Raw genomic sequence first — 22,567 nt, 5'->3', positions numbered from 1 at the left:
TAAATACATCCTGCTAAGAAACATTGTGCAGAACACATCTATTATTACACGTGTTAATCTAGAATTACACGTGTATGAACATTACACAAGATGCTTACAGAATATATTTCTTACTGCATTAAATGGGGCAATTTTCTGACATTATGCCCATTAAATACCCAGACTACATCATGCAATAACACTCAGATATATAATAAATGCTGGGACGCTTTAATGTCTTCCCTTACATAGCATGAGATGAGATAACTTGTGACAGTTCTGCTTAAGCTTGGAGTTCCCCAGGATCAGAAGGACAGACTCCACAGGGGAAAACGCCAACACAAGAATGACAATTCCCCAAATCTCGACACCTGTCAGTATGCCGATAGTCAAAAGAACATTTGCCACATAGAAGCTGAGATAGAGAACAAGAAGGCCCATCATTGTGCCGGTCGCCCTTCTGTGAATCTTCAGGCTGGAACTGGCGACTGCCATCTTCTGCTTCATCTGACGTGTGTGCCTACAAAGTGACCACATTATACCGATGGTGGTGCCTAGCACAATGAGGAAAGGCAGGATAATGCTCGGAATAAAAAAAGAGACAATGTGCCTGGTATTCTTTTGGAACTCAGCTGCCTTTGAGGAGATGTTGCCTCTGAGGGCAGTTGTATCATTCTTGGGAAACAGTTTAGTAAATGCCCATATTCCAGAAAAGCTGCAGGTGAAAGATATAACTTCTGCTACCAAGATCAGCCAAGGCAATACTGTATCAATCTTCATCTTTAACCAGGCCAAGGGACCACTCTTGAAATGTATAATCTTCACACAGTAAAACAAGCAGAGACAGGCGGTGAGCCATGAGCTGGAGAGGCTGGTGAAGATACTAAGAGCATAAACAGCTTCAAAGACATAATTCACCATGAAGATCTGTGGGTAGAGAAAGCTGCTGGAAATAAAGAGACCACTAAAGCAGGATTGACCAGCATTGGAAAGACCAAGGGCAAACATGTTCAGATCGCATGAGTTCAGGCGTTTCCCATTAATCCAATCCAGGGAATTCACACACACAATAAAGGCATTACTGAGTATCCCAGCAGCGATCTCGGCTGCATATATGGCATAAAAGACATAGATGTGAGTGCCCACTTCTTCAGCCATGAGAATACAGAAGTACTGAGGATTATCTTGTTGCTGCTGTGGGTCTTTGGTCCCTTTTCCCGTGTGAGATTACTCCTGGAAGAAGAGAATTAATTGCACAGAGGACGTTTCTGAACCTCTGCTGCCTCTGGGTGAAGGTATTTTAGATACACAAGAACTTGTGACGACATCAACTGGGGTTGGTCTCAGATCCTTGACTTTGGATACATGGAAATCCTGAAGATATTATCTTACAGCCAGCTGCACCTATTCTGTATGTTTGCACGCAAGGCCAAAAACACCTTAAACAAACTGATGCTCTCACTGTAATCCTGTATACATACTATGATGGTAGGGGTATATTTGGCTGCTTGTAAATACAGGTTAATGTCGCCATTACCCCCTATTTCAATTATATAATGTTGTTTTTTTATGTATGTACAGTTTATTGTACCAGTCTAATATATGTTCCTTTTAAATTAAGTATAACAGGGATGTACAGTTCGGTTTGAGTGGGGACCTGTATTGGTTAACTCTCTTTTGAAAAATGTGCTGTAATCAAATCAGAGTTTGGTGTTGTAGGCCTGGACACTCTGATGGGATTAGGCCCATTGTTGAGGAACCAGGCAGAGGTTGACCATCTGCTGAGTGGACTTGCTCTGCAAGAAAGCTGTAATCCCTGGGGCTGTATCTATAGTGTTTGCCTGTGGAAGGGGATTGTATCAGAATTGTCCCGGCCCACCTTCAACCCCAGTAATCTCATCAACCGGGTCTAGAGCCGTGTGCAGAGACCAGGAATATTGTTCCTGCCAAAACTGGCCGGCATCTCCCTGATTGGGACAGGGGTATAAATACTCCTTCTCCCCAGCCTCAAGAGAGTCATTATTCTGGTCTTGATATTCTTGGTGAAGGCTGTGTGCTAATAGGGGACTGGCATAGCCCCTGTAAAGAAGAGCTGACATTGAGTCAGCAGAAGGAAACTGAACTTAACTCCTTGAGAACTCTTGGATGTATACCATCGGGGCCAGGTGCCTTACTGACTTAAATTTTTTCAAGCTGCCTATGAACTTCTTCCTATATAGGTAAATTTCCACCTCCGGAGGGCCCCTACTGGGCCTGGTACTACTCTCTCTCCCTCTCTCTCTCTCTGTTTGCTGACTGTATCCCCATCTCGGGTACTGAATGCCATCACATGGTCTTCTGGGTGAAAGTCAGCTATAGACTCTCTGATTATGTTGATCCAAATATGCCTCGAGCAACAGCTTGAGGAGCCCCATCAGGGTATTGGCTGCCTCTATATGAATGATAAAAGTAGTCGGGAACTATTTCTTTGGACCACGTACATACAGGGTACTGTCCCTACCTATAACACAATAATGGGGATCCTTACTATATTCTAGACATATCTATATTCTAAACCAGTATACACTATTGACAGTGGGGTCCCTCATCTGTGACAACTCCAGGGAGCTGAGAACTCTCTCCTTACCATACATATCATGCTATGACATCACTGCTTTTAGAAAGGAATGGGCAGAACTATAATTCTGCCTAGTTACCTAGCACCACCTGATAGGGAAAAGGGCGTTACTCTGTGTGGGCCGACGCACTTAACCCTCTAAGGCCATACTAATTCCAAAGGGGAATTATACACTCTATTGGTTATTTTACATGTTTGGTTTATGGGTTTGATTACTGTAATAAAGTAAAAAGCATCTTAAATCAGGATAGGGACATTAAAATGCAGAAGAGGCGTTACATGATGAATATGATCCTTTCACTTTAAGTGCAAGAGGAAGCTGAAATGATTTAACCAGGAAGTAATCTAATGTATAGAGGACACTCATACACTCCATCATCTAGCAGTCTAAGGCTGGGGCCATAGAGGGGGTAGCAGGGCTGAGGCGCGCTGACGCTGAGGCTCGCCTGCTAAAATCTGCGCGATTTCATGCCCATGCAGGCGAGCCAGCGGGCGTGATCGGAGTCGGGGGGAGACTGAGGGAGGCGGGGCAGTGACGTCGCTGGGCCTATAGCCTACGACGCACCGACGTCAACGTCACGGCACTGTGACGTTGACGCTGCTCCGCGCTGATTGGATGTTTTCAGCCGACAGCGCTCTGAAAAACAGCTTGGCTGTTGGCTGAAAAATCCAGCGCCTCAGCACGCCTGCGGACGCTCGCGTGAGCCCCCTATCAAGGCATCCTCATTGAGGATGCAGGGGCTCAGTGCTGAGCGTCCGTACGGCTCAGCGCGGCCTGTCCTTCTATGGACTCGGCCTAAGGCCGCGCCCAAAGTTGATATGACGGCGCGAGTGATGTTGCTCGTGCCAAATACAAGCAACTGGAGGCCAATGTGCATGTCCATAGATCGTGCGTGTGTGTACGTGAGCACGAGGCGGCCGATGCGCTGCGAGACAAACTTGTTTGAATATGCTTCGCTATGGCTGGGTCACGTGCGAGGTTCAGCCAATGAGTGTGTGTCACGGTTGACCAGAGTTCAGTCACAGGGCAAACAAGGCAGTGAAATAAAATGAAGTTTATTTTGAAAAAGACCTCGGAAACACACAAGAATAGAAACTACAAAAATATACACTTATGGGGGTCTAGGGGAATGAGATCTACCTTTCCTAGGTGCAGGGACCCACTTCACATGGGTTTCCCCTGTCCGCTTCTCTGCTTCAGGATATCAGCGTGCTGAACGCACAGCAGCCACACTGACATGTATCTCCAGCTGGTCACTGTACAACTCCACACTCCTTCCCAGAGTGTCTCTCAGATGGTTCTTTGAGGGAATTTCCACACTCCTTCCCAGAGTGTCTCTCCACCTGATAGCTCCTGCCCTGACCAGCAGTGTTCCCTACTGTATATACCCATTGGTGGCTATCCTTTAACATTGAGCAAGTGTAGCCAGCCAAGAGAAGCAGTGCCTGGGGCTAAGACCTGGTAACTGATTCTATTAACTAGTGCCCTACCTTTGTTCTGATCATATCTTTTCTATAGAACAGTTCAGCTAAATGGGTTACAGAAACTCCCTCCGTACAAATGATAGGAACAGGCATATAACATCATTTACATTTGCAGGGCTGACATGTTAATTCCATCACCACACAATACCAGGTATCTAATCTGGGAGGAATTGCAAACACAGGCATAAGTACAGACATAAGGTAATTATGTCAAAGACAGGACTTAGAATTACACACAGCTAGCCCAAAACACAGCATGACAATCCCGGCTTTCTAACGGGGGGAAGGATTGCCACAAGGAATAGAAGAATACAGGCTTTGGAATACATTTACACATTCCCTGTTCTTCCCCAGATATTAAAGACATTTGGCTGGATTAAATATTACCAGGACAGCCAAGTTACACTTTTTCTTTAGGGGTAAATAGCTGAGATTTCTCTTTATTAGGTCCCCCAGCTACCACTATTGTCACAGAGTGAACCACTCATGTGACGTCATAGGCCTGTCCCCCGGCACGCCCTCACCATGCCCCCCTGTCGTGCAACCTTGCAGGCCACGGATCTCTTCACGTACAGACACGTGTGATGTCATATGCCTACTATGGATGAGGCCTAATATACAGTGGACTCCCATAGACTCCATAATCTAGGCTTTGCTGCAGTGACACCTTGTGGCCATTATGTAGACTGACAACATTAGAGATTGGCAAAGCTTCCGCATGAGCTTGTGAGCCGAGCAAAATATGTGGGAGCTGAGATCTGGCGGCAAAACAGCAACTTGTGATGGATATTGTTTATTTCTGAGGATATTTTTGTCCTTTTAAGTTCTGCAGGAATCGATTTTGGTCAAATAAAATTGTCAATGTTTGGAAATGCATTTTAAAAAGCCTCACCCACTTCCCGGCACTGTACCCCAATATACTCACCCACCTCCCTGCACCGTACCCCAATATACTCACCCACCTCCCTGAACCGTACCTTAAAATATTCCCCCTCCTGGACCCCCCCCCCCCCCCGTACAGCCACAGTGTCAGTATGCATGAGAGACAGACAGAAGGGAGGAATGAGACTGAGTGAGTTTGTTTTACACAGTACTTAAAAGCAGAGCATCAAATAACTTGGCATGTTTATTAAATACATCCTGCTAAGAAACATTGTGCAGGACACATCTATTACTACACATATGAATCTAGAATTACACATGTATGATCATTAGCCTAGATGCTTACAGTATATATTTCTTAATGCATTAAAGGGGGCAATTTTCTGACATAATGCCCATTAAATACCCAGACTACATCATGCAATAACTTTCAGAGATATAATAAATGCTGGGACGCTTTAATGTCTTCCCTTACATAGCATGAGATGAGATAACTTGTGACAGTTCTGCTTAAGCTTGGAGTTCCCCAGGATCAGAAGGACAGACTTCACAGGAGAAAATGCCAACACAAGAATGACAATTCCCCAATACTCGGCACCTGTCAGTATGCCGATAGTCAAAAGAACATTTGCCACATAGAAGCTGAGATAGAGAACGAGAAGGCCCATCATTGTGCCGGTTGCCCTTCTGTGAATCTTCAGGCTGGAACTGGCGACTGCCATCTTCAGCTCCATCTGACGTGTGTGCCTACAAAGGGACCACATTATACCGATGGTGGTGCCCAGCACAATGAGGAAAGGCAGGATAAAGCTCGGAATAAAAAAAGAGACAATGTGCCTGGTATTCTTTTGGAACTCAGCTGCCTTTGAGGAGATGTTGCCTCTGAGGGCAGTTGTATCATTCTTGGGAAACAGTTTAGTAAATGCCCATATTCCAGAAAAGCTGCAGGTGAAAGATATAACTTCTGCAACCAAGATCAGCCAAGGCAATACTGTATCAATCTTCATCTTTAACCAGGCCAAGGGACCACTCTTGAAATGTATAATCTTCACACAGTAAAACAAGCAGAGACAGGCGGTGAGCCATGAGCTGGAGAGGCTGGTGAAGATGCTAAGAGCATAAACAGCTTCAAAGACATAATCCACCATGAAGATCTGTGGGTACAGAAAGCTGCTGGAAATAAAGAGACCACTAAAGCAGGATTGACCAGCATTGGAAAGACCAAGGGCAAACATGATCTGATCGCATGAGTTCAGGCATTTCCCATTAATCCAATCCAGGGAATTCACACACACAATAAAGGCATTACTGAGTATCCCAACAGCGATCTCGGCTGCATATATGGCATAAAAAACATAGATATGAGTGCCCACTTCTTCAGCCATGAGAATACAGACGTACTGAGGATTATCTTGTTGCTGCTGTGGGACTTTGGTCCCTTTTCCCGTGTGAGATTACTCCTGGAAGAAGAGAATTAATTGCACAGAGGACGTTTCTGAACTTCTGCTGTCGCTGGGTGAAGTTATTTTAGATACACAAGAACTTGTGACGACATCAACTGGGGTTGGTCTCAGATCCTTGACTTTGGATACATGGAAATCCTGAAGATATTATCTTACAGCCAGCTGCACCTATACTGTATGTTTGCACGCAAGGCCAAAAACACCTTAAACAAACTGATTCTCTCACTGTAATCCTGTATACATACTATGATGGTAGGGGTACATTTGGCTGCTCGTTAATATAGGTTAATGTCGCCATTACCCCCTATTTCAATTATATAATGTTGTTTTTTTATGTATGTACAGTTTATTGTACCAGTCTAATATATGTTCCTTTTAAATTAAGTATAACAGGGATGTACAGTTCGGTTTGAGTGGGGACCTGTATTGGTTAACTCTCTTTTGAAAAATGTGCTGTAATCAAATCAGAGTTTGGTGTTGTAGGCCTGGACACTCTGATGGGATTAGGCCCATTGTTGAGGAACCAGGCAGAGGTTGACCATCTGCTGAGTGGATTTGCTCTGCAAGAAAGCTGTAATCCCTGGGGCTGTATCTATAGTGTTTGCCTGTGGAAGGGGATTGTATCAGAATTGTCCCGGCCCACCTTTAACCCCAGTAATCTCATCAACCGGGTCTAGAGCCGTGTGCAGAGACCAGGAATATTGTTCCTGCCAAAACTGGCCGGCATCTCCCTGATTGGGACAGGGGTATAAATACTCCTTCTCCCCAGCCTCAAGAGAGTCATTATTCTGGTCTTGATATTCTTGGTGAAGGCTGTGTGCTAATAGGGGACTGGCATAGCCCCTGTAAAGAAGAGCTGACATTGAGTCAGCAGAAGGAAACTGAGGAGACCCAGTGCAAGTGTCTGGAGCATCCACTGTTGCTGTGGTCTGTGTGTGCAGTGTTGGCTGAAGCTGTTTGGAGTGAAGCAATGGCGGGAATTTAAAACCGCTAGCTAGCGGTGAGTAAGGCAGTGTTGCCCATACTACAAAGGAGAGCAACGCAACCTGGGAACGCGTATCAGGCTAAGATTCTGGACGGAGGTCCTCGCACATAGGACTTTAGGTTGTTCCCCCAGTTATGTATATACGTAAAGATTGACGCTCATACACGTGTATGGACTCACAAGCTGTATATCAACATATAGATAGATGGGAACTTCAATAAATCATTCCATCATTGTATAATACAGAGTTAAGGGGGGACATATACATGGGACCTAGCGGTCAGTCAGCACGACTACCGCAGATATGGTTTACCCTGCTTACCCCCCTTAACATATACACCTCCCTAAATAGGGACCAAGGTAGCATTACATGAGGGCTAATGCCCATTACCTTTCCATTAAGTGTATAGGAATACGAAATCCATCCAGGTGAAGTTCCACTGCGTGCAGTCCTGATAGAAGGAACCAGAATGTAGAGAAGCAAGGAGCACAGCTGGGTTGAAAATCTGCAGGAAGAGTCCTGTAGAAAAAATGAATGAAGGGCACAACTCCGTTCTAAAACTGAGGGTGGTTTATTGAATAAGTGCACAGGGACAGAAACACAGCCCACGGCTGTGTTTCTGTCCCTGTGCACTTATTCAATAAACCACCCTCAGTTTTAGAACGGAGTTGTGCCCTTCATTCATTTTTTCTACAGGACTCTTCCTGCAGATTTTCAACCCAGCTGTGCTCCTTGCTTCTCTACATTCTGTTCCCCCAGTTACCCCAGTTGGGTGAGTTTGTGTGTGTCTGTTTATGTACTGGAAGTTTGTTGAAACTTTTTCCAATAAATTCACTTTTGTTCAACTCTGCAGTTCTGTCTCGTGTACTGATCCCTGGTGGAAATTGTCCTGGTCTCCCGGGACACACAAACTACATTAATCCACCACAGTTTCCTTTTCTGGGGAAAATACGGTTTGGGGAAAATAAAAAAAACTTTTCTACAAACAATTAAAAATGGCTATAATTGTTTTTTTTAGACATTTCTTTGTTCTCTTCAGTTTTGGAATCTCTGCCATATTATTTCCGTATGTGTTTGTAATCCTCGCATTTACCCCATTCACGTGTTCAGTGTATTACATAATATTACTTATTTTACATTTGCTTTTTGTTTGAGTCAAAATTACTGTAACAAAGTTACTAAGCATCTTAAATCATGACAGGGACATTAAAATATTAGTGGAATGTAACGGGTATTCCCCCCCCCCCCCAATCGCAGATATGGTGTGGGTGCGGAGAACATACGGTGTTACCCGGTGTGGTGCCTATACCTGCAGGCTCACAGGAGGCCTGAGCCTCCGCTAGTGAGAGCCTGGGGTGAATCCTCTGGAATGGTCTCGATTTCAGCGCCTCCACCTATGTAGGATTCTATGGAAATGTAGAATGACCATAACATAGGAACCCACCCAGAAACCACATACACCAGTATTATGGATAACAGATTTACTGAATGATTAAACGATAACAATACATCACAATTGTACTCATAACATCACCACCATATAACATCCCCACAGTGCCCACAGCCCAACCCCCTTTGTCCCGTGGTCAGCGCTGCCACTATGTGTTAACAGAATGTTATGATCTTTGTTGGTGCACGTGTAGAGTACCTGCCGAGTGCTCCAGCACTCGGGCCTGCAAGGACTTCACAAAGGATCAGTCGTAGGATGACGTCATCTGATCCCGAACCGCCTCCTTGCACGCGGACCGCCAGGGGCGATCCCAACCTGGAAACAGTCTCTGCGGACCCCAACTTGGATCCGAACCTCTTAGCAGGAACCGCAGCGTCCGCTGAGTCCCTATCTAATCTACCCTACTGTGACAGGATCCCTAACGTAGGGCCTGTCTCTACAGCACTACGTGACACGCACTATACTATAGGCCGTCCCTACAGCACAGCAACCTGTAATGGCTTTGGGGGAAACTCCTAGGGGTCTACAGGGGTTAATAACCTGCCCCACCCCCTTAACTCTTCCCAGTGCCTGCAGCAACAAGCTGAGACCCACTGGATGCTCGCGGCCAAAGCGTTGAGCAACAAGGTGCCTATCTTGGGCATCTACCTACTGTTGGCTAGCCTAGTGCAGATCCTCTCCAGAATTCCTGACCTCGTTAACAGGCTATCCCTTCAGGCATCCTACCCCTAGCGCTACCTCAAGGTGACTAGAATAGCTATAGCCCCTTTCCAGACCCACTAACTTAATGGGGAGTTGGGGCCTACCTGGGGTGTGGGTACCTATCTGGGTGCAGGAGCTGCACTCACTCCCCGCACCCTTGCTTCCCTCACAGCTCCCTGACTCCAACTGACTGCGTAGCTGCATCCCAAACAATGTATCTCCTTCTTCTGCCAAGTCATCTTAAGCCCTATTGGCTCCCTGGGGTCACGTGGGGCATACAGAGGCTCATGGGACTCGTAGTCCCTGCTCAGAGCCTTCCCTGGTAGGCTAGGGCTTCGCGGGCTTTCCATGCGCTTTCCTGCACATGCGCAGGCTATCTGGGGCTGCCGTGACTCTCTCACTGCTTTCCCTACACTCGCGCGACTCTCTACGCATGCGCGAGCTGTTTGGAGTCTCCCCGGCACCTGACTATAAATGCGCATGCGTGAGCTATTGCGAAATGGCGGCGCCCTCACCGCCCGGCTCCGGGAGCGCCGGGAGCCCTGTGACGTGAGTGCCTCCTTGGCAACCGGCCGCACGCGTCCTCGGCAACCCCCGAGCCGGGACCTGACCGCCCTCACCCCTGCGAGCGGCTTGCGGGGCTGCCTTGGGACTCGGCGGTACCCGCGATCGCGCTCGAGGGGAGGGGGGTGCTGACAGCCAAAGGAGACCTGGCTACAGGAAGTTAAATGAAGAATATGATTCTTTCACTTTAAGTGCAAGAGGAAGCTGGCATGATTTAGCCAGGAAGCAGTCTAATATACAGAGGACGCCCATACATTCCATATAGACTGCGCTGCAGTGACACCTTGTGGTTATTATGTAGACTGACACCATTAGAGATGTGCGAAGCCTTAGGACGCGGGCATGCTGAAGGGAAGAGCACTGAGCAGTGCTGACGCTCATCCTCTCCTGCAAAAGCAGGAGCTTTTTCATGTCCCTGCATGAGTGTCAGCGAGCGCGCTTGTGTGCCGGGTGGGAGGCGGGGGGAGGCGGGGCTGGAGGTAGATCGGGAGGCAGAGCTAGCATGCCACGTCACTGCGCCGACGTCACGGACTGCCATTGGCTTTTGGCAGTCACGTGACCGGCCCTGCGCTTCTCTCAGCGTGAAAACTTAATTTTCTCTGTCGGCTGAAATTCCCTACGCCTGCGGAAGCGCCGTCTAAAGCCGCGCTGATAGGGATAATGTTTCCCCTCAGCGCGGCTCAGCGCGGTCTTTTTGACAATGTCCGAGGCCTTAGCCTGAGTTTGCCAACCATGCAGAATGAGCCATTTCTACATGAGAAAGTGATAAATCCATCAGAGCAGAGTCACTGCTCAGGTTACAATTCCCCAGGCATTTCATTTAATGATGCTAACCCCTAACCAGAGCTTGAGATATGGCTTTTGCTGGAGAGGAGAAAGGTCCTGGATGGAGATCCCATCATTAAACACAATTAAAATGATTGTAGCATTGTAAAGTTCATTGTGGAAATGTGGGATTTCTGAGTAACGTTTAGCCCTTAAATGTTCTGCGAACTGGTTCTGTGGAATCTATTTTGGAGAAACAAAGTTTGGAAATGCATTTTGGAAAATGTCATCCATCTCCCAGCACCGTACCCCAATAATATACACCCCCTCGAACCTATGGCCTCAGTGCAAGTTTGCAAGAGATACAGTAGAAAGAAAGGGAAGGACGAATGAGACAGGAGAGAAAATAAGTCACACTGGGTTTGTTTTATACAGACTCCAGTACTTAAAAAAAGACGGAGCATCAAATAACTTGGTATGTTTATTAAACACATCCTGCTAAGAAACATTGTGCAGGACAAAATCTATTATTACACGTGTTAATCTAGAATTACACGTGTGAGAACATTAGCCCAGATGCTTTCAGAATATATTTCTTACTGCATTAAAGGGGGCAATTTTCTGACACAATACCCAATAAATACCTAGGCTACATCATGCAATAACTCAGATATATAATAAATGCTGGAACGCTTTAATGTCTTCCCTTACATAGCATGAGATGAGATAACTTGTGACAGTTCTGCTTAAGCTTGGAATTCCCCAGGATCAGAAGGACAGACTGCACAGGGGAAAACGCTGATACAAGAATGAAAGTTCCCCAATACTCGGCACTCCTTACTTTCAGAATATCGATAGTTATAATAACCTGTGCCACATAGAAGCTGAGACAGAGAAGGAGAAGACCCATCATTGTGAAGGCTGCTCTTCTGTGAACCTTCAGGCTGGAACTGCTGACTGCCATGTTCTGCTCCATCTGACATGTGTGCCTACAAAGGGACCATATTACACAGACGGTGGTGACCAGCACAATGAGGAAAGGCGGGACAATGCTCGGCATAAGAGCAGAGATAACGTACTGGGTATTCTTTCGGAACACAACTGCATTTGTGGAGATGTTGCCAGTTAGGGCAGTTGTATAATTCTTGGGAAATTGTTTATTAAAGGCCCATATTCCAGGGAGACTGCAGGTGAAAGATATAACTTCTGCTACCAAGATCAGCCAAGGCATTACTGTATCAATCTTCATCTTTAACCAGGCCAAAGGACCACTCTTGAAATGTATAATCTTCACACAGTAAAACAAGCAGAGACTGACGGTGAGCCATGAGCTGGAGAGGCCAGAGAAGATAATAAGAACATAGACAAGTTGAAAGACATAATCCACCATGTAGATCTGTGGGTACAGAAAGCTGCTGGAGATAAAGAGACCACAAATGGAGGAGTGACCAGCATTGGAAAGACCAAGGGCAAACATGATCTGATCGCATGAGTTCAGGCGTTTCCCATTAATCCAATCCAGGGAATTCACACACACAATAAAGGCATTACTGAGTATCCCAGCAGCGATCTCGGCTGCATATATGGCATAAAAGACATAGATGTGAGTGCCCACTTCTTCAGCCATGAGAATACAGAAGTACTGAGGATTATCTTGTTGCTGCTGTAGGTGTTTGGTCTCTTTTCCCGTGTGAGAATACTCCTGGAAGAAGAGAATTAATTGCACAGAGGACGTTTCTGAACTTCTGCTGCCTCTGGGTGAAGGTATTTTAGATACACAAGAACTTGTGACGACATCAACTGGGTTTGGTCTCAGGTCCCTGACTTTGGATACATGGAAATCCTGAAGATATTATATTACAGCCAGCTGCACCTATTCTGTATGTGTGTATGCGAGGCCAAAACACCTTAAACAAAGTGATGCTCCCACTGTAATCCTGTATACATACTGTGATGGTAGGAGTACATTTGGCTGCTTGTAAATACAGGTTAATGTCGCCATTACCCCCTATTTCAATTATATAATGTTGTTTTGTATGTACAGGCGCGCCGACGAGTATTCTAAAACTTGCCTTGGAAAATCTGGCCCTATCACCAACAAGACCCAGGTACATGCTGCAACATTTCAGTGACATTTCTGCAGAAAGACTAATGGCCCACCGGATTAACACATCTTGGGTACCGGGCAGTCCCATTCAGTTTGTTTCTCTTTTTAGTATACAGAGTTTCTCAAAACTTGCCAATTGGGGCCGGGGAGAAGATGTGTTGTAAAATGCTCTGATCTGGAGGAATCTAAAAAAATTCTGCAAGCCGGATGTCTTTTTCTGACTTAATTTGTTCAAATGTTTTGATGCTGATTCTCCCTTCCAGATCTTTAAGTCTAAAAACACCTTTCTGTTTCCAAATTAGGAAATCTCTGCGGTTTAAACTTGTAGCGAAGTCTGAATTCCCATATATTGGGGCCATAAATGAGTTCTTTGTCGTCAGTGAGCATCTAAATGGAGACGCCTCCCAGATTGCAAGTGAGTTGGTCATTGAGGGCAACGGCTCTTTAGTGGATTGATTAATCCGTTTTGGGGTCCAAATCAGGTTGTGCAGTTCCAATGGAGCACATACCTCTTTCTCTAATTCCAGACATCTTTTTAGAATCGGACCTGTGTGCCATTGTAAGATTTGACCTAATTGGGCTGCTTTGTAATAAGATAACAAGCAAGGTACTGCTAGCCCCCTCGCCAATGTTGGTCTTCTTAGAATTATTCCCTTTATCCTTGGTCTCTTGTACCCCCATATAAATTTGGATATTAACGACTGGAGCAAGGCTATGTCTTTATTATTACTGGGATTGGGAGAGTTTGAAATAAATATAAAATGCGAGGGAGAAGATTAATTTTTATACAATATACTCTGCCCAACCATGAGATTTTGTATGTGGACCATCTTCTGATATCTTCTCTTAATGTTTTTAATGTTTTTAGGGAAATTTGCCCGATAAAGGGATTTACAATTATTCGTAATTTGCACTCCTAGATATCTAATGGACTCAGGTTGCCAATTAAAATTGAAGTTGATTTGTCATCAATTTTTCTGTTTCCTTTGGTAGATTGATGCTCAAAGCTTCTGACTTTGATCAATTTATTTTGAAACCTGAAATCTGATTAAATTTGTCCAGGAGGTAGTGAGATGAGAGGCCTAGATATAGTGAGGAAAATGTCATCTGCAATGTCATCTGCATACAGAGGCAACCCACTTTATCCTAACTGGGCTAGAGCCGCAAGCCGGGAGGTTTCCCGGCTTGCTTGTTTTTTTCCCTCGGCGTGCGCGCGGTCACGCTTCATCGGGAGCGTGCACGCATGGCGCGCGTGCCCAGGGCTCCCTGAGGGAGCCCTGGGTTCCTCTAATGTGGGGGATGGTGGTTGGAGGGGCTCTGGGGGACCCGGTGGACCCGGAGAGGGGAGGGGGGTGCCTCGTTCGGAGGACCGATCTTCCGAGGCTCCGGTGCACGTACTGCTGCGGCACAGTTTATTCGAGCATTTGTCCGTTCTGTGCCGCAGCAGTAGCCTGGCGCGCGCCCGAGAGTGACGGGCGCGCGCCGAAGCAGCGGAAGAGCGCCCTCCGATCGGGGCGCTCTCCCTACCGCTGCCGGGTCCGCCGGGTCCCTCGGAACCCCCTGCCGCTGTCCCGCGATCGCGGGACACCAGGGCTCCCTCGGGGAGCCCCTGGACGCGCGTGCAGGGGGCGCACGCTCCCGAAGACGCGTGACCGCGCGTCTATGACGCGCGGCACGCCGAGGGGCGGCCACTAGCAAGCCGGGAAATCTCCCGGCTTGCGGATCTGGCCGCAGTGTAATAAACTGTGTCGCCAGTGTACGGGAAACCTCGGCACGCGCCCGCTATCTGTCGCGGCCGAGACCGGGCAAATGTTAGAATAAACTCGGCCACGACAGTATAACGCCACATTATGTGTCTGATTTTTCAGTTGGATACCAGCTATATCTGGATTTGACCGAATTTGTCCCGCCAGTGGTTCCATACTGAGGGCAAAAAATAAAGGTGACAAGGGGCAGCCATGTCTGGTGCCACTCTTAATTGGAAATAGTACCAAGGGCTAAGCTTGATGGATCACTTTCGCTGCAGGGGTCCTATACAGTGCCATGATTGCTTTTCAAATTCTACCCCCAAACCCAAACGCTCCAAGCGTGGCCCTCATACTGTATATGGTCAGTCTATCCTGTCAAATGCTTTTTCAGCATCTAGACTCAGTGCCATCACCCAGATCTTTTTTGGAGCTTGCTATTTAGATTAAATCAATTATGCGTCCAGTGTTGTCGGCCGCTTGTCTATCCTGAATAAATCCCATCTGATCCGGGTGAATCAGCCTAGGCAGGACATGACTCAATCTTTTGGCCAGCATTTTAGAGAGGATTTTAATATCCGAATTGATTAATGAAATCGGCCTGTAGCTCTTACAATTTGTATGGTATTTTCCCTGCTTCTAAATTAACGAGATTGACGCTTGAAGCATCTGATCCGAGAATGAAGCTCCTGCTAACACTGCATTGAATGTTCGGAGCAAATGGGGGGCAAGCTGTTTGATACATTGTTTTTAGTATAGATTTGAGAATCCATCTGGTCTCGGTGCCTTGGAGGGTTTCAAGTGTTTAACCACTTGTATCAGCTCCTCTTTTGAGAAGTCCCTCTGTAGCGCTTCCCTCTCTTCACCGCTTAAACTAGGTACATTTGAGTCCTCCAGAAATTTCTTTAGAGCTTGGCTCGCGTTGTTATTATGGCTGACCATTTCCCCATTATATAACTCATAATATTTTTTTTAATTCTCCCACTATTGGCTTTGGATTGGAAGTCAGTGTGCCTGATCTCACTTTGATAGCATGAATGCCATAGTTAGATTGTTTATTCCACAATTTATTGGCTAATAAGGTATCTGGCTTGTTCGCTTTTCATAAAATGTCCTCTTTGACCAACTTAGGGACTTTTCAGCCTGGGAGGTAAGTAACATATTTAACTCTATTCTTGTATCTTTAAGCTCTGTTAGTGTATCTATCCTTCCTATATTCTTATGTAAATCTGAGGGTGTCGACAGTTTTTTTGTAATTGTATAATTTTGGCCTCTTTTTTCTTTTTATATCCTGCGACTATGCTAATAAGCGTGCCCCTAAGGGTTGCTTTGTGTGCCTCCCATAGGGTGATTTTTCAGTTCACGCTTTCTTGATTTATCCTGAAAAAGTTTCTAATTCCTCACTAATCAGCTGACTGACATCTGGTATTTTTATGATTCCCTTATTTAGTTTCCAATTTGCTCCAAGTCTATCCAGGTTGAATTGGGTGCACCTGATCTCAATTGGTGCATGGTCTGACCACGAAATATCATGGATCTTAGCATACAGTATGCTATCTGTGGAACCAGTCTGTTAGATACGCAGAAGTCATCTATCCTGCTGTAACTGTCGTGTGTGTGAGAAAAACATGAACACTCTCTCTCCTAGGTGCAATTCCCTGAAAGTATCTACCAAATGCCTTTCTCTTACTTCCTTCAGCAAAGTGGCTGCCGCTCCTTCCTAAAACCCTGGGCTTGTGGTGATCTGTCAATGTCCGGGTCTAGGACCCTATTGAAGTCTCCCTCCAACACAAAATGCCCCTTGGCTGCTGTATCTAGTGCCCAGGACATACTTGAAAACGAGAGGTATCAATTACTTCCTTACTTCCTGGTAAAATATTTTATAAATAAATTAATTAATTAAAGAATGTAGAAAAAAGTAATGGGTCCTGTTCGCATGGCGCATATACTGTACATTCGCTATTGTCAGTGGTTGTCCCTGAATTTACCCCACTAGAATAAGACCGGCCCTCTGAGTCCTTTTTAATCTGGTCCACCTGAAAGGGGCACCGATGATAGAAAAGAACTAAGACCCCCTTTTTTTGACCTTGGCTGAGGAGAAGTAGTTGTTTCTGAAATGTTTCTCTGTATAGTTGCAGAAATTCGTCCTGCTAAAATGAGTCTCCTGTACTAAGACCACGTCTGCTTTCAGTCTTATATATTCCTCCATGGCTACTCTTCTTTTATTTGCGCTATTTAGAACTTTCACGTTATGTGATAAAATGTTTAGGGCCATGTCGTGCGCAGAATAGCTCCGCTTACCTCTATATCTCCCTCACCTGGGTCACATGGAAGACGACCCCGATCTGTATCCATCTGTAGCAGAGTTTAAGGGTTGGGAAGTATCCAACCCAAGAGGCAGGACTGGACAAGGGAATGGGAGGGGGGGGGGGGTCACAAATAAAACACAAAAACAACAACGTAAAGCAAATCATAGAAATCGAGCCACCTCTGGTCCTACTGGGTCTCGGCTCTTCTGCCCTCGGGGAACTACCCCCACTAAGACCTTGAAAGATAGAGAGGCCCAGTGTCCTGAGTCAACCGTGAACTTAGGGTCCTTCGGGACTTTGTTGGGCACAGGGGCTATTCTCCTGTCCCTTCCTTTCCAGAGTATGCGGACTGCCAGGTATCTCCGCTCCTATCCCGTGCACAGCGCAGTCACCTGATACTTATATTTAATTCTCAACCAACCTATCTGTAACCAACCAACGGAACTTTTTTTTTTTAACTATCATTTATTTTTATTAACATTCTTTATCCTTTCCTGTATCTTACGGACGCGCCTCCCTGGGCTTAACGCATCTCCTGTCCTATGGGCCCTGTTCTGCGTCCGGCCTCTGTGACATTAACCCTTCTGAACGGGTTTGTCCTGCTTTTGATGGCCCAGGCGTATAATGGTAAACATGACTTCTGTTGCTGAACTGACAACTTGCTGAAATAAGGGTTACTGTAAGATGAGACTCAGGGCCTCATGCACTGAACTCCGATAGAAAAAATCACCAGGGTTTTTTAATTCGGCGTTTTGGACAGCTTTGCTATCACGGTGCAGAAAGCCCGAATACTTGTGATAGCAACATTTGCAAAAATGGTGAGTATTCGGAGAAGTGACGATCTGCACGCCAGAAAGGGCTCACCCGGCGAGTTCTATCTGCTGCAGAGAGAGCCGCCTCCCCCTGCGCAGATCTCGCCGGAAATGAAAGTTGTTAAATTTTAATTTATTAATAGTGTAGATGAGCAGGGGGTCTCCGGAGCAGAACCACATTGATTTCAGGTTTGGGGTCCCTCTGCTTCCCGAGGTACAGGCCCCGTTATGGGGTGCCAGTATCTCCTATGCATTTTATTCCCGTGGTCGCGTGACGCGGGACATTTCCATGCATAGGAGATACCGGCCCCCCATAACGGGTCCTGTATCTCAGGAAGCAGGAGGTCACCAAGGCTGAAATCAAAGCGGTTCAGCTCAGGAGACCTCGTGCTCTGGTACACTGTTATTAAAATGTAAATAAAAATACTGTGATCACCTGTGAGAGCTGTGCAGGAAGGGAGGGTGATGTGAGAGGCAGGAAGGGAGGGTGATGTGAGAGCTGTGCAAGAAGGGAGGGTGATGTGAGATGCAGGAAGGGAGGGTGATGTGAGATGCAGGAAGGGAGGGTGATGTGAGATGCAGGAAGGGAGGGTGATGTGAGATGCAGGAAGGGAGGGTGATGTAGATGCAGGAAGGGAGGGTGATGTGAGATGCAGGAAGGGAGAGTGATGTGAGATGCAGGAAGGGGGGTGATGTGAGATGCAGGAAGGGAGAGTGATGTGAGATGCAGGAAGGGAGGGTGATGTGAGATGCAGGAAGGGAGGGTTATGTGAGATGCAGGAAGGGGGGTGATGTGAGATGCAGGAAAGGAGGGTGATGTGAGATGTAGGGGGGGTGATGTGAGATGCAGGGGTGGGTGATGTGAGATGCAGGAAGGGAGGGTGATGTGAGATGCAGGAAGGGAGGGTAATGTGAGATGCAGGGGGGGTGATGTGAGATGCCGGGGGGGGTGATGTGAGGTGCAGGGGGGAGAATTATGTGAGATGCAGGAAGGGAGGGTGATGTGAGAGGCAGGAAGGGAGGGTGATGTGAGATGCAGGAAGGGAGGGTGATGTGAGATGCAGGAAGGGAGGGTAATGTGAGATGCAGGGGGGGTGATGTGAGATGCAGGAAGGGAGGGTGATGTAGATGCAGGAAGGGAGGGTGATGTGAGATGCAGGAAGGGAGGGTGATGTGAGATGCAGGAAAGGAGGGTAATGTGAAATGCAGGAAGGGAGGGTGATCTGAGATGCAGGGGCTAGAGTGATGTGAGATGCAGGAAGGAAGGAAGGAAGGGAGAGTGTTGTGAGATGCAGTAAGGGAGAGTGATGGGAGATGCAGGAAGGGAGGGTTATGTGAGATGCAGGGGGGAGAGTGATGTGAGATGCATGAAGGGAGGGTGATGTGAGATGCAGGAAAGGAGGGTGATGTGAAATGCAGGAAGGGAGGGTGATGTGAGATGCAGGAAAGGAGGGTAATGTGAAATGCAGGAAGGGAGGGTGATCTGAGATGCAGGGGGAGGGTGATGTGAGATGCAGGGGCTAAAGTGATGTGAGATGCAGGAAGGGAGGGTGATGTGAGATGCAGGAAGGGAGAGTGATGTGAGATGCAGGAAGGGAGGGTGATGTGAGATGCCGGAAGGGAGATTGATGTGAGATGCAGGAAGGGAGAGTGATGTGAGATGCAGGAAGGGAGATTGATGTGAGATGCAGGAAGGGAGGGTGATGTGAGATGCAGGAAGGGAGAGTGTTGTGAGATGCAGTAAGGGAGAGTGATGGGAGATGCAGGAAGGGAGGGTGATGTGAGATGCAGGAATGGAGGGTGATGTGAGATGCAGGAAGGGAGGTTGATGTGAGATGCAGGAAGGGAGGGTAATGTGAGATGCAGGAAGGGAGAGTGATGTGAGATGCAGTAAGGTAGGGTGATGTGAGATGAGGGGGGTGTAATGTGAGATGTAGGGTGGGAGTAATGATGATGGAGGATGATGATGAGGGATGCTGGGGGAGATGTATGTATGTATGTATGTATGTCTTTATTTGTATAGCGCCATAAAATGTACATAGCGCTTCACAGTAGTAATACATGTCATATAAATAACAAATATAAATAACAGATCATGGGAATAAGTGCTTCAGACATACTGTAAAAGTAACATTAAGGAAGGAGTCCCTGCTCCGAGGAGCTTACAATCTAATTGGTAGGTAGGGAGAACGTACAGAGACAGTAGGAGGGAATACTAGTAAGTGCGTCTGCAGGGGGCCAAGCTTTGTGTCATGTGTCCATGATTATCCAGTGCTACTCATATGCTTCTTTAAGCAGATGTGTCTTAAGGTGGGTCTTAAAGGTGGATAGCGAGAGGGCTAGTCGGGTATTGAGGGGAAGGGCATTCCAGAGGTGTGGAGCAGAAAGTGAGAAAGGTTTAAGGTGGGAGAGAGCTTTAGATACAAAGGGGGAAGTAAGAAGACTTCCTTGAGAAGAACGCAAGAGTCGTGATGGTGCATAGCGAGTAATTAGGGCTGAGATGTAATGAGGGGCAGAAGAATGTAAAGCTTTAAAAGTGAGCAGTAGAATTGAGTGTGAGATACGCGATTTAATCGGAAGCCAGGAGAGGGATTTCAGCAGGGGAGACGCTGAGACAGATTTAGGAAAGAGTAGAGTGATTCTGGCAGCAGTGTTTAGGATAGATTGTAGGGGAGACAGGTGAGAGGTAGGGAGGCCGGACAGCAGGAGGTTGCAGTAATCGAGACGTGAGAGAATGAGGGCCTGAGTCAGAGTTTTGGCAGTTGAGTAACAGAGGAAAGGGCGTATCTTTGTGATATTGCGGAGGAAAAAGCGACAAGTTTTAAAAACGTTTTGAATATGAGAGGAGAATGAGAGAGAGGAATCAAGTGTGACCCCTAGGCAGCGTGCTTGGGCTACTGGGTGAATGATCGTATTTCCAATAGCAATGTGGAAGGATGTAGTAGGGCCAGGTTTGGGAGGTAGTATAAGGAGCTCTGTTTTTGCCATGTTAAGTTTCAGTCGGCGGAGGGCCATCCAGGATGATATTCCAGAGAGGCATTCAGAAACTTTGGTCTGTATAGCAGGTGTAAGGTCAGGGGTTGAAAGGTAAATTTGTGTGTCATCAGCATAGAGGTGATATTTAAACCCAAAAGATGTGATTAGGTCACCTAGAGAGAGTGTGTAGAGAGAAAAGAGAAGGGGTCCCAGGACAGAGCCCTGGGGTACCCCCACAGAGAGATCAATAGAGGAGGAGGAGGTGTTAGCAAAAGAGACACTGAAGGTACGATGGGAGAGGTAAGAGGAGATCCAGGATAAAGCTTTGTTCCGAATACCAAGAGTATGGAGAATGTGAAGGAGAAGAGGGTGGTCCACGGTGTCGAATGCTGCAGAGAGGTCGAGTAATATGAGCAGAGTGTAATGACCTCTGTCTTTGGCAGCGTGGAGGTCGTCAGTTATTTTAGTGAGGGCTGTTTCAGTAGAGTGAGCAGTGCGGAAGCCAGATTGTAGAGGGTCTAGTACAGAATAGGTGTTGAGAAAGTGTAGCAATCGAGAGAATACAAGACGTTCAAGGAGTTTGGAGGCAAAAGGCAGGAGGGAGACAGGTCGATAGTTAGAAGGACAGGTAGGGTCAAGCTTGCTGTTTTTGAGTAATGGTATAACGGTTGCATGCTTGAAGGATGAAGGAAAGGTACCAGAGTAGAGGGAAGAGTTAAAGATCTGTGTGAGCATAGGGATTATAGAAGGAGCAAGAGGTTTTAGGAGATGGGAGGGAATGGGATCAAGAGGGCAAGTGGTAGAGGGAGAAGAGGAGATCAGCAGTGATACATCCTCCTCCGAGATAGCAGAAAAAGAGTCAAGAAAGACAGGAGGAGAGTTGGGAAGCACTGTGGGATGGGAGGAGGCAACAGATGGGATGTTCTGCCGTATGGACTCCACCTTTTTCTTAAAAAAGTCACCAAAATACTGAGGTGAGATGGAGGAAGAAGAGGAGGCAGCTGAGGGTGGTCTGAGTAGAGAGTCAAAGACAGAAAAGAGACGGCGTGGGTTAGACTTGTGTGTGTTGATTAGTGATGAAAAGTAGGTTTGTTTAGCCTGAAAGAGGGCAGAGTTGAAACAGGATAGCATAAATTTGTAGTGAATGAAATCTGCGAGCGTATGAGATTTCCTCCAGAGGCGTTCAGAGGAACGAGTGGAGGAACGCAGCATGCGTGTGTGGGAGTTTAGCCAGGGTCTGGGGTTAGAAGGGCGAGGACGGCAGACAGAAAGTGGGGCATGAAGATCAAGAGAGGAAGATAAGGCAGAGTTGTAGTTCCAGAGATATATGTATTGGGGCACCAGGAGTCTTTTTAAAATATATTTGGAGGTGGGGGTCTTTTTAAAATGTATTGGATCTGTAGGGGTGTTTTTTTAAATGTTTTGCGGTGTCGGTGGTCTCTTTAAAATGTGATGGAACATCGGGGGTCTTTTAAAAATGTATTGCGGTGGCGGTGGTCTTTTTAAAATGTATTGGGTCATCGGCAGTCTTTTAAAATGTATTGGGCAGTGTGAGATCTTAAATATATGGGTAGAGGGTGGGAAAATAGAGGGGGCTCGTGAGGTGTGAAATGTTGTGATTTACCCCTGTCGAACCTACTGTAAAATGTGTCAGCAAGATAGGGGTTCCCCAAGATTTTTCGAAATACTTCAAGGGTTCCTCCAAACAAAAAAGATTGGGAATCA

At 46.6% G+C, this 22,567-nt stretch overlaps 2 protein-coding genes across 2 annotated transcripts; both read right to left on the bottom strand.

The window, feature by feature from the left end:
* Positions 1 to 210: 210 nt before the first annotated feature.
* LOC142462907 (taste receptor type 2 member 119-like) lies at positions 211 to 1,137 on the bottom strand. Its single transcript, XM_075565122.1, has one exon. The coding sequence runs from the start codon at positions 1,135 to 1,137 to the stop codon at positions 211 to 213; it is 927 nt and encodes a 308-aa protein (XP_075421237.1).
* A 4,284-nt stretch (positions 1,138 to 5,421) lies between these two features.
* LOC142462906 (taste receptor type 2 member 9-like) lies at positions 5,422 to 6,348 on the bottom strand. The gene has a single exon (XM_075565121.1). It carries the CDS (start codon positions 6,346 to 6,348, stop codon positions 5,422 to 5,424), a length of 927 nt encoding a protein of 308 aa, XP_075421236.1.
* Between the last annotated feature and the right edge of the window lie 16,219 nt (positions 6,349 to 22,567).

Source organism: Ascaphus truei, chromosome 11 (assembly GCF_040206685.1).
Source record: "Ascaphus truei isolate aAscTru1 chromosome 11, aAscTru1.hap1, whole genome shotgun sequence".
NCBI lineage: Eukaryota > Metazoa > Chordata > Amphibia > Anura > Ascaphidae > Ascaphus > Ascaphus truei.
The sequence above is the reverse complement of the archived record's forward strand: the minus strand, read 5'-3'. Positions and strand labels throughout refer to the sequence as shown.